Source organism: Salarias fasciatus, chromosome 16 (assembly GCF_902148845.1).
Source record: "Salarias fasciatus chromosome 16, fSalaFa1.1, whole genome shotgun sequence".
Taxonomy (NCBI): domain Eukaryota; kingdom Metazoa; phylum Chordata; class Actinopteri; order Blenniiformes; family Blenniidae; genus Salarias; species Salarias fasciatus.
Genome location: NC_043760.1, coordinates 25360813 through 25373042, shown reverse-complemented (window position 1 = coordinate 25373042; position 12230 = coordinate 25360813). Strand labels below are relative to the sequence as shown.

Below are 12230 nucleotides of genomic sequence, written 5' to 3'. Positions count from 1 at the left end.
TGTAAAAACGACCGTTCCCCTTTAATGCATGGAGTTGTGTATGACTTATATTTTTGTGTTTCTGTGCAGAGACGAATTTAACTGGAATCATTGTCAGCTGTGTTGTTGCTGTCATTACTGTCCTTCTGGTGATTTTGGGGCTGCTGTTATTCCTGAAACGAAGACGACGTACACCAGGTAAAACACGTCGCTCAGAGAAGCAGGTTTTAAGAAAATATTGTCCAGAAACTGAAGACAGTTGACTGATAGACATAGTCAGAGTTTATTGTTGTGATTTAGTTTCACCATGATGGATTGATTTCAGACCTGGGAATAAAAACAAACTTAAAAGTATTTCTGATTTTGTGACAGACAGCCACATCAAACTTGTTTCAGAAACAGTTCCCACATTTACAAAGGGTTTGAACACTTGGTGTTTTCCTAAATTATAAATTAACACATAACTATTAAATATCTCAGACAATTATTAAAGGTGAAGGTCTGTCAAACTTATGAGATGAGTCAGTTGACTATCCCAACACTTTAGAGAGTAAAACAATTTCTGTGACTTGTTTAAGTTGAGATCTCTGCTTTCTGGTACCGATGACAGATGATGATTTGTGTTTCAGAACAAAACAGAAGTGACCCTGAGCAAAATCCTTTAATGAATACGCAGTCCAACTTTCAGTCTCCTACGCAATCAGCAGGCTTTGCTGAAGAGAACGACAACACAGAGCCAGGTAAGAACTTTACAAGTGGTAAAGTCTGCCGAGTCTTTTTTTTTCTCAGTGTACTGAGTATTTTGTGAAGATATTATTTATGATTTTTCTGTTTTGTAATGCTTTTTCTTTCACTGACTGTGATATAATTTCATGACAACCAGCTTTTGAAAAAACAGATTCACTTAATGTTTTCATTTTTGTTGCACTGTGTGAAGCTTCTTTTTTCTGTTTTGTCTCTTCTTGCAGTTGGTTTAAAGAAAAAAGTAAAATGTTATCAAGAGATGACAGGTAATTATATATTTTTAGACATTACTAGATAATAAAGGTAAATACTCAGTGTGTGACACATATTTACAGTATGTGTGTGTATTTTTCTTCTAATCTATCCATAACAGTATCAAATCCCATTTGTGTATCTTTTTTCCTAAAGACTCATAGGTTATGCTTGTTTTCCTCAGACTGCAGTGCATCTGAAAACTATCCACAGTGTTCGTCTTTTTCTGCATTTTCTTAAGTCACAGCCTTAATTACCTCTGCCAGGAGGTTATGTAATCATGTCGGTTGGTTGGTTTGTTGGTTGGTTTGTTGGTTGGTTGGTTGGTTTGTTAGCAAGATCCCGGAAAAAGTAATTGACGGATTGCAATAAAACTTTGTGGAAAGGTGGGTCTTGGGCTAACTTAGAATTGATTAAATTTTGGTGATGATCCGGATCACTGTCTGGATCCAGGAATTTTTAAACGATTCTTTATCATTGAGAGATAGGGAGTCTTTCGCATGGCTAGGCAGGCCCGCCAACAGGGGGCGACAAACGCCTGATTCACACAGGATGCGCCGCCTCTGACGCGGAAGTGGGAAGCGCCGCGCACCGACTGTCAGATCGGCGCAACTGTTAACCTATCTGACGGTTCATACAGGAAACGGGGGGGACTGCGGAGTCCATAGCGGCATCGCGCCGTGGACCGCGGCCACTCTGCTCCTCTCTATTTTCTCCACGAGCTGCGCGCCATGCACTGCCAGTTGTAAAGCTGGACAGAGCAGATCGCACCACACAGGAAGTCTGGAATGGAAAATATGACAGAATCTGGTCAATTTTCGAATTAAAATGAAGTAAAATAACATAAATTATGTCACTTTTCGGTTTTCCTTTTCAGATAAACACACACACACACACACAGGGAGAGAGGGCGACAGGGCAACAGAGAGAGGCACCGCACGCTGCAGCGCTCTGCTCCGATCACCCCCCCGCTCCATCACAATGTTGTGCGATTATATATAGTGTTCTTACGGTTGTTGGTGACTGATTTGAGCTGTGGCGGAGGTCTGTGCTCTCTGAGTGCCAATTTCTCGTTCAGAATGGATTTGATTTTTTTTTTTCCCAAAATTTTACACACGTAATGACAAAATGAAGTTTCTTTTTCAAATGTATCAAGATAAACAACAACAATTCAGAAATCTAATGTACAAAAGTTCACAGCTTTGAGTTCAGGTGCCTCCAGTTTCCACTGATCATCCTTGAGAAGTTTCTCCAGCTTCACTGGAGTCCAGCTGTGGTGAATTCAGTCGGTTGGACTTGATTTGGAAAGACTCACAGCGTCTGTATGCTGGTTGACAGCTACACACACTTCTTATGCTGATATGGTTATATTTTTCCTACTTTCAGATGAGCATGAGAATTCCACTCCTGCTAAACCTCCTGGTCTTGCCAAACCTTTGTCTCCATTGAAATTGCACTTTTCAGTCACATCTCAAGAGGGTGGCATCGATAAACACAAGAAAGAAAACAACTTGGATCAAGTCAGTGGAGAACTTCTTCAACACCCTGCTGGAGAGTCAAGCATGGAGGAGAAAAACCAGTCAGATGGTATTATTAAGCACACAGCCTCCCCGAGTCCTGAACACAAATAGAAAGAAAAAGCAGCACAGTTCAGAGCCAACAGACAGACAGACACACTTCCTCAGTCCAGGAATGAGTGTTTTCCTAACTTATCAATTAACACATAACTCTTAATATCTCAGACAATTATTAAAGGTGAAGGTCTGTCAATAAACTGATGAGATGAGTCAATTGACTATCCAAACACTTTGGACAATAAAACAATTTCTGTGACTTTTTTATACTGAGATCTCTCCTTTCTGGTACCGATGATAGATGATGATTTGTGTTTCAGAAGAGAACAAAAGTGACCCTGAACAAGAAACTTCAATTGGTAGACAGTCCACCTCTCAGTCTCCTCCGCAATCAGCAGGCTTTGCTGAACAGAACGACGACACAGAGCCAGGTAAGAACTTCACAAGTGGTAAAGTCTGCTGAATCTTTTATCTCAGTGCACTGTGTATTCTATGTGAATATTATTTATGATTTATCTCCCTTGTAATGCTTCTTTTAACAGAATGTGATGTAATTTCACAACAAACAGCATTTGAAAAAACATACTGTAGATTGACTAAATATTTGTCATTTTTGTAATTCTGTGTAAAGTTTCTTTCCTCTGTTGTGTCACTTTTTACAGTTAATGTAAAGAAAACAGGAGAAATTTTTGAAAGGACGAAAGGTAATATTTCTTTTTTAAATTGCACGAAACAATCAACATCACAAGATAATAAAGACAAATCCTTTGTACACACATCTGATCATAATTAATCGTGATTAATTGCAAAATTTGTGACGTCTTTCTGTGAGTTTTTTGTCTTTTAACTTAAGTAGTGCATGCATTTTAATTGTTTATAGTGTCACATTGAAAAACACAGAGATGTGGAAATTGAACCATCCAACACTTGAAAGGTGAGATGCTGCAGGGAATTTTGACCTGTAGAGGTTCAGCTTATGCTTGAAGTCCATGAGTTGCTTCTGCTGCATTTAAATGTCTGACAACCTGTACAGCCTGGATGAAGGGAGTCCGAGATGATTGCTGGCAGTTGGAATCACATGTTCAATTATAGCTCCAAACAATTACAAAAGTAAATTCACAAAATCATGTCGCTGTGACCGGCTTCTTCGACGGTCAAAACCATTTTTCCTCCAGGAAACAAACACTGCCAGACAAAAATCTGTTCCTTGTTTACAAAGTTTCACACACTGGCTCATTCAAGACCAGAAACATTTATTAAATCAACTGAAGTAACTTACCAAAAGATCAGTGAGCATGGCAATCGTGCAAAGTCAGATCAGTCTGATTCATGCACAGACAAAAAAAAAAGAGTCAAAAGATTCAACTAAAGAATTACCCTCTTCAAATGAACAGACTCTTATTTTATGGTTATTTACTGAGTATGACAATAGACAGAATATCACTTAAAAAAAAAATCATGATATGGGGCGACAGTAGCTCAGTTGGTAGAGCGGGTCGTCTTATAACCGGAAGGTTGGCGGTTCGATCCCCGCTCCCGCAGGCGTAAAACTGTCGTGTCCTTGGGCAAGACACTTCACCCACCTTGCCTAGTCTGAAAGTTGTGAGAATGAATGGTTGGTGGTGGTCGGAGGGGCCGATGGTGCAGATTGGCAGCCTAGCTTCCGTCAGTCTGCCCCAGGGCAGCTGTGGCTACAGTAGTAGCTTACTGCCACCCAGTATGGAGATGAATAATGCAATGTGAAGTGTCTTTGAGTGTCCTGAAAAGTTATATAATGTAAGTTTTATTGAGTGAAATAAGTATTCGATCCCCAGACAAAGCATGAGTTAGTTCTTAGTAGAGAAACCCTTGTTCCCAAGAACAGCAACGGGACATTTATTCCAGTTGGTCTCCAGGTTTGCAAACAGCTCAGGAGGGATTTTGGCCCATTCCTCTTTACAGTCTCTAAATCCTCATCATCTTCAGTGTTTTTCCTGACTAAAGGTTTTCATCCCAGACTTGGTTTCGTTCATTGACTCCTCAATGTGGTGAAGTTGCCCTGAACCCTTTGCAGAAAAACAGACCCAAAACATGATGTTTCCACCTCCATGCTTGACTGTGAGTCTGGTGTTCTTGGGATCATACTCGTATTTATTCATCCCTCAAACAGGCGGGTCAAGTAAATGTCAAATAGCTCATATTCGGTTTGGACCACAGCACGTTCTCCCAAACCTCATCTGATTCATTTAGATCAGGGATGGGCAACTGGTGGACTGCAGGCCGCATACGGCCTGCACCCTCCCTCCGTAAGCCCCCCCAATTAATTTTTTAAAAAAGAAAAAAATGTCTTTTGCTGCACCGATTAAGTTGCAATGACATACTTTGGCCACCAGATGGTACCCCTCCATGTCCACCAGTGCGCCCCCCCCCCCCCGGATTACAGTCAGGTCAACACCAATCCAAGTCGGCCCTGACCAACTCGGCACCGGCCCCGGGATACAGTCAAGTTGGCATCTAGCCAAGGTGGGGGGGCTGCATTATAATTATAACTGTGCAAATCATCGCCCCGCAGCCGGCATCAGCTCCAGGATTCACACAGTTATAATTATAATGCAGGTGACTGGCTTGATCAAACGCCACCTGGTCACATGATCTGGTCACATGACCAGACAGCTGCTCGCGCTGCGCGCTCATAGCTAAGCTACTCGGTTCAAACAGAATGTCAAACATGAAGCTCCAGGTACATTATCCACCTCTAACCTGTCAGTCACACAGTTTGTCCTCCAGTTTCCCACCTGTTACGTAAGGAGAAGCGGCGCATGAAAAAAACTGTGCAAATCATCACGCTGCAGGCGGCATCGTGATTAAAAAAAAGAGGCTTTTGGCCGAGTTGGTAAGCAACTTACAGTTAAGTCAGCCACTTGAGAGCCCCCCCCCCCCCCCCCCCCCCCCCCCCCCCCCCCCCCCCACCCCACGAGGCCGACTTGGCTAGATGCCAACTTGGCTTGATGCCAACTTCACTGTATCCCGGGGGCGGTGCCGAGTTGGTCAGGGCCAACTTGGATTGGTGCTGACCTGACGGCCCCCCCCCCCCACACACACACACACAACTCAGGGGCGCTCGACACGCTGCCGACCTGCCCACCCCCCACCCCCCGGTCGACAATTGCTTGTGAGCTTGGTCAGCCACCGGGGGCATCAACAGCAATATGGCCCTCTCCATTGTTTAAATTGCCCATCACTGATTTAGATGTTCAGTGTCAACCTGAAGCTGGACCTGTGCATGAGTCTTTCATGAGAACCTCACAGGCACTGGAGAATTTCATTCCATTTCAGCTCAGTGTGTCACCAACTGGTTTCTTGGTGGCGGAGGTCCTGATTGCCTCCAGATCATGATCAAGCTCCTGCCAGGTAGTTTCAGGCTGCTTTCTCTCTTTTCTCATCATCCTCACTCCATGAGGCACCATCTTGCATGGAGCTCCATACCGAGGACAGTCGATGGACATTTTCTATCTTCCACTTTTGAATAATTCATGCCAATAGTCGCCTTTTTACCAAACCGTTAGCTGATGGTTCTTATTTCCATTCCACCCTCTTGCTGGTTGCTAGAGCAGCTGTGCTTTAAGGCCAGCACACACTACAGGATGATCGGGCCGAATCTTGCCCCAATCTTCACCTCCCGATCAAAGCTGACGAGGTCCGATTGTCGGGAGTATGCAAATGACTTCGGGTCTGATCTTCCTGTGGTGTGCGGTGTGTTTAGAGAGATTTTTTTCCAGTCGGAGCCGCTCGGGAGGCGTTGGAAGGGCAGATTGTAGATAATGAACATGTTTACTATTTCCGATCGCAAATCCTGTAGTGTGTGGTGCGCTCCGAGAGGAGCCGATCTGCTCCGAGTAGACCTGTCCACACCCTCGGAATAAAGCTCCCTGAGTGGCTGAAGAGCTCTGCCTCACCAAGGTGTTAATGCCGCTGCTTAAAAAAAATCCCCTCTCATCTGTCAGCGCCGGAGACATGAATATGTGTCTGTGAAATATATTCACTGTGCGACAGTGAAACAGAAAAGCCAGAGCTCCTAAACTCAGCCGTGCAGAAAGTGAGTGCTCCTGGATGAACTGTATTTCCTCAATTCAGACCCTAACTCTGATCTAATACATTCATCTACATCTCCGCCAGTCCTGCAATAATCCCAATGTTTTAATTGATCTTCATTATTAACCATCAAGGAAGAATGGGAGAAAAAACAAACTTTCCGAGGACTCGGAAGTATCATTAAACTTTTCCTAAACATGTTTTTATGCTGGTCTGAACCATCCAATCTGGGGGAAAAAATAAAAAATTAAGATATTTTATGATTTAAAAAAGTATGTATTTGTCACAGACTGCTCCTAATAACTTATTTCTACTGCTCCACTCTGGAATCGAAAGTAAAAAAAAATAAAATCAAATAAAAAAAAAAAATGCACATGAATCAGATGTATTATTATTAAATGCGGGGTAAATTATAAGAAAATTATGTCAAACTATGTTTCCCTGTGCCCCTTTTTTGTACTGTGGGGTGGGGGTGGGGAGGGGCACTGAAAGAACTATGCCGATATGAATGAATAAACTGAGGGAATGAGCTCTTTGCTTCTTATTAATAGTGGGGATGAATGTGAACACAGGAATGAAGGGAAACCGCACAAAGTCACGTCTGACTACGTGAGATTTGGAAGACTGAGCGTGAAGGAGTCGATTCTCAGCTGAAGAATCTTCTGGTGTGTTTTCTGCTCTGGAGTGACACCACACACTAGATGACCAGAAGACGAAGATCGGGTGCGATCTGTCTTCTGTTGTCTTCCTTCCAGTGTGTGGTCTCTGAATCGATTGAAAAAATCTTTTATGCAGATAATGAGTTACAACTAGGAACATTGGTCATTGGTTGAATGTGCACATCTGTGTGCCACACGGACAGCACCAGATCAATGGAAGCTCAAACTCTGGCTGAGTTGTTGAAGACAGTTTTGAGAACAATTATTATGTTCATAGGTTGTAAAAAGTTCATCTTCAGTTCCAAAGGTGTGTTTTAAATAACAGAAGACGATAATGTATAGATTGATCTGAGAAATGGGAATTCCAAAAAAAAGCAGAAGTTTCACATCAAACTAGTTTTAGAAGCAGTTCACACATCTACAAAGGGTTTGAACATTTGGTGTTGCAATAGGGTACAGCGTTACTTTATCAATCCCACACTGTGTAACTCTGGTGTTTTCCTAACTAATTAATGATCACATAACTATTAAGATCTCAGACAATTAGAAAGTCTGTCAATAAACGTCTGAGATAAATCAATTGACTTTCCAAACACTTTGGACAATAAAACACTTTCTGGGACTTTTTGAAGTTGAGATTTCTCCTTTCTGGTACCGATGACAGATGATGATTTGTGTTTCAGGAGAAAACAGAAGTGACCATGAGCAAGAAACTTTAGTTGGTAGATCGTCCACCTCTCAATCTCCTCCTCAATCGCCACGCTTTGCTGAACAGAATGACAACACCAAGCCAGGTAAGAACTTTGAAAGTTGTAAAGACTGCTGAATCATTTTTCTGGACCTAGAGAACGCCTACGGGTCCATCCCACATAAGCTCGTTGAAGAGTCTCTGAACTGACATCACATCCCAAAGAGGTTCAGAGACCTAATCTTGGACTACTATGCCAACTTTAGTCTGAGAGTATCCTCGGGAACATCAACTTCAGAATGGCATAAGCTCGAGAAAGGGATCATCACTAGTTGTACCATCTTGATCATTCTCTTTGCACTCGCCATGAATGTGCTGGTGAATTCGGCAGAAATCCAGTGCAGAGGACCCCTCACCAAATCTGGAGTCCGACAGCCACCTATCAGAGCCTTCACGGATGACCTGACGGTGACAGCTACATCTGTCCCTGGTTGTAGGTGGATTCTGGATGGCCTCGAAGAGTTGATCTCATGGGCGCGCATGAGCTTCAAACCAGCTAAGTCCAGGTCCCTTGTGCTGAAGAAAGGGAAGGTGACTGACAAGTTCTGCTTCTCCCTTGGCACCATAAAGATACCGTCACTCACCGAACAACCTGTGAAGAGCCTGGGAAAGGTATTTGACTGTAGTCTGAGAGATGCGGCATCCATACAGACAACCAACCAAGAGCTGGAGACTTGGCTAGTCGCAGTGGACAAGTCTGGCCTCCCAGGTAAGTTTAAGGCCTGGGTGTACCAGCATGGGATTCTTCCCAGGATCCTATTGCCCCTCTTGGTCTACGAAGTCCCCATTTCAACAGTGGAAGGCTTCGAGATGAGGGTGAGAAAGTATCTCCGTAGGTGGCTTGGTCTCCCGCGAAGTCTGAGCAGCATTGCTCTATATGGTCAGAGCAACAAGCTAAAGCTCCCCATCAGCAGCCTGAGCGAGGAGTTTATGGTATCGCGCTCCAGGGAGTGGCTGCAATACAAAGAATCCAGCGATCCGAAGGTTGCACAGGCAGGGACTGAAGTTACCACAGGACGAAAGTGGAGAGCTGCCGATGCTGTGGACATTGCAGAGTCAAGGCTGCGGCAAAGGGTGCTGGTGGGCACAGTGGCCAAAGGAAGAGCCGGCCTTGGCAGTAGCAAAACACCTCGCTACGAGAAGGCTCAGGGTAAGGAGAGGAGGTCGCTAATCCTGGAGGAGGTGCGAGCAGGAGTAGAGGAGAAACGGGCCAGCCAGATGGTGGGGCTGCGGCAGCAAGGCGCCTGGACAAGATGGGAGCAAGCTGTGGAGCGAAACGTCACATTGACTGAGCTTTGGACAGCTGAACCCCATCGGATTAAATTCTTGATCAAAGCAGTTTATGATGTCTTGCCAAGCCCATCAAACCTCTTTACTTGGGGAAAGGCAGAGACACCAGCTTGCCCCCTCTGCGAAAGAAGAGGAACTCTGGAACATATGCTCAGCTGCTGTCCGAAAGCCCTGGGCGAAGGGCTTTATCGCTGGCGGCATGACCAGGTCCTTAAATCCATAGCGGATTCAATCTGTGGAGGGATCAGTCACAGTAGGAGTGTTCGCCCAGTAAAGAACACCATCACATTTGTCAAGCCTGGGGAAAAATTTTCAGGGGCTGCCCAAAACACCTCATTGGGCCTGTTGGCCACAGCGTGTGACTGGGAGCTGCGCGTTGATCTGGGGAGGCAACTGAGGTTCCCAGAAGAAGTAGCCAGGACAACATTAAGGCCAGACATCGTCCTCACCTCAGTGGCAACCAAGCAGGTGATTCTCCTGGAGCTCACCGTGCCATGGGAGGACCGAATTGAGGAGGCCCATGAGCGGAAGCTGGCAAAGTACTCCGAACTAATGGAGCAATGTCGACACAACGGCTGGCGGGCAAGGTGCGAACCCATCGAAGTGGGATGTCAAGGATTTGTGGGCCAATCCCTCTGCAAGGCATATAAGATGTTAGGCATCACAGGAGCCAGCAAGTGAAGGGCCATCAAGTCGGCCACTGACGCAGCAGAGGTAGCGTCGAGGTGGCTGTGGATCAGGAGGAAAGAGGCGTGGCGTGTAGGGTAGCGCTACCTGGACACAAGTTGGGGCCTGATCAACCCCGGCTGGGTCGCCTGGGCGAGGGGGTCTGATTGTTGATTGCTGTGGGGGGTGTGAACAAGCTGAACCTGTCCTGCGCCGTGAGAGTCACACCGCGCTCCTGCTGACCGTCAACACAAACACTCGCGCTTTTAACGGTGAAACACGGTCCATTCCTATTGAACTCGGCCGAATTATCAGAAAAATCACGAGGAAAAGGCTGGTATAAGGCACAAACTGAAATCAGGAGCACAAATATGAAAAAAATGAAAATCAAACTTAAATTACGTGTTTTGCCGGTGCACCGTTTCTCCCGCTGGGCTTTCTTCAGGCGCTGAAAACACGCAGAACAAAGCACATTTCCCTTCAACACACAATCTGGCTTAATAAAGGCAAGGATGAGGCACAATTCGGCATGACTGAATTTATCCTGTCTTTTCTGTCTGAGAGTCGGAAATATTATGAATTTTGAGGAAGTGTGCACTCATAAGAAAATTCCATGTTTCATCTGTTTATGACTTGGTTGTGACTTGGTTGATGACACATGAACACGGAATTGTGTCAAATTACCTGTTGGTTACCTGAGATGCCTGCTGATTATTCGTGTCTAATTGAATAAACAGAAACTCATTCTTGAGGACTTATTTCTGATGTATGTAACACACACACATTTTGAATGGCCTTGGCAGACTTCAAATGAGCCATTTTAATCGTGATTAATTGCGATTAACTCCAGGATTTTGGGTGCAATTACTCGTGATTAAAGGTATAATACAGGATTTTGATTTCCGGGTGGATCACCTAAATAATTGGTGGGTTCGCTTGTCAATCATTCTGACGAGCTGCTTTTGTAAGGCGGTTCCACGTGCTTGCGCCCAATAAGCTTCTCCCTTTTGCGCACGCGCATTCAGAGTGTTTATGTAGCCGGTGAGCTTCTGAGCTAGTACTTACCGATGGCGAGTCTGACATAATGAAACTGTAACTGTATCGGAAAACATGCTTTATGTATGAGCGAGGCCGATCGCAGAAACTGTAAACAGAGCCGTGCACGCTTGAAGAAGAGGAGATCACGCTCGCATGCTTCCGCGTTTCCTGGGAGAAGCAGGAGAGCCGGGCGGATGGTCTGGCGCATGTGCGTTGTTCAAAAAGTGAGTAACAGACGTTTGGCTTTGTCTTTTTGAGAAAATCCTGTATTAGACCTTTAAGGAATTTAATCGTTGCCCAGCTCTAATACATATCACATGTCCCAAAAATTGTGTGCAAAATTTTTTTTTTTTCGGTGTGCATGGATGGGATGGGGGCCCAATGAATTTTTTGCTTGGAGCCTCCAAGGACCCTTGCCCCGCCACTGTACACAAATCTGATCATAATTAATCGTGACTAATTGCATAAATTGTGAACATGTAATCAACACACAAATCTCCAATTTAATGCACAAAAATGATTTATTCTGTCTTTTAACTTAAGTAGTGCATGCATCAGAATTGTTTATAGTGTCACATCAAAAAACACAGACGTGGAATTTGAACCATCTCAACGGTGAGATGCTTCAACGGTCAAAGGTGAGATGCTTCAGGGACTTTTGACCTGCAGAGGTTCAGCTTATGCTTGAAGTCCATGAGTTGCTTCTGCTGGATTTCAATGTCTGACAACCTGTACAGCCTGGATGAAGTGAGTCCGAGGTGATCGCTTACAGTTTAAAACACATGTCCATTTATTGCTTCAAACAATAAGAAACTTGAACTCACACATACACTCACACATCACACTGTGACTGCGACATAACTATTAAGATCTCAGACAATTAGAAGGTCTGTCAATAAACGTCTGAGACAAATCAATTGACTTTCCAAACATTTTGGACAATAAAACACTTTCTGTTACTTTTTGAAGTTGAGATCTCTCCTTTCTGGTACCGATGACAGATGATGGTTTGTGTTTCAGGAGAAAACAGAAGTGACCGTGAGCAAAACACTTTAATTGGTGGACCGTCCACCTCTCGGTCTTTTGACAAATTGCCAGACTTTGCTGAGCGGAATGACAACACAGAGCCAGGTAAGAACTTTACAAGAGGTAAAGACTGCTGAATGTTTTTGGTCAGTGTCCTGTGTATTCTGTGAGAATAAAGTTACG

The 12230-nt window shown here is 44.4% G+C and overlaps 1 protein-coding gene across 4 annotated transcripts in view; it reads left to right on the top strand.

Moving 5' to 3' along the window:
* Positions 1–12230, top strand: part of LOC115403786 (uncharacterized) — a 70065-nt gene that overhangs the window by 25939 nt on the left and 31896 nt on the right. For all 4 annotated transcript variants that reach the window (XM_030112790.1, XM_030112788.1, XM_030112789.1 and 1 more), the window contains exons 4-11: positions 70–177; positions 609–719; positions 948–989; positions 2362–2562; positions 2870–2980; positions 3212–3253; positions 7963–8073; positions 12042–12152. In XM_030112790.1, the coding sequence (XP_029968650.1) occupies positions 70–177; positions 609–719; positions 948–989; positions 2362–2562; positions 2870–2980; positions 3212–3253; positions 7963–8073; positions 12042–12152 (837 nt within the window). The remainder of the gene's footprint in view (positions 1–69; positions 178–608; positions 720–947; positions 990–2361; positions 2563–2869; positions 2981–3211; positions 3254–7962; positions 8074–12041; positions 12153–12230) is intronic.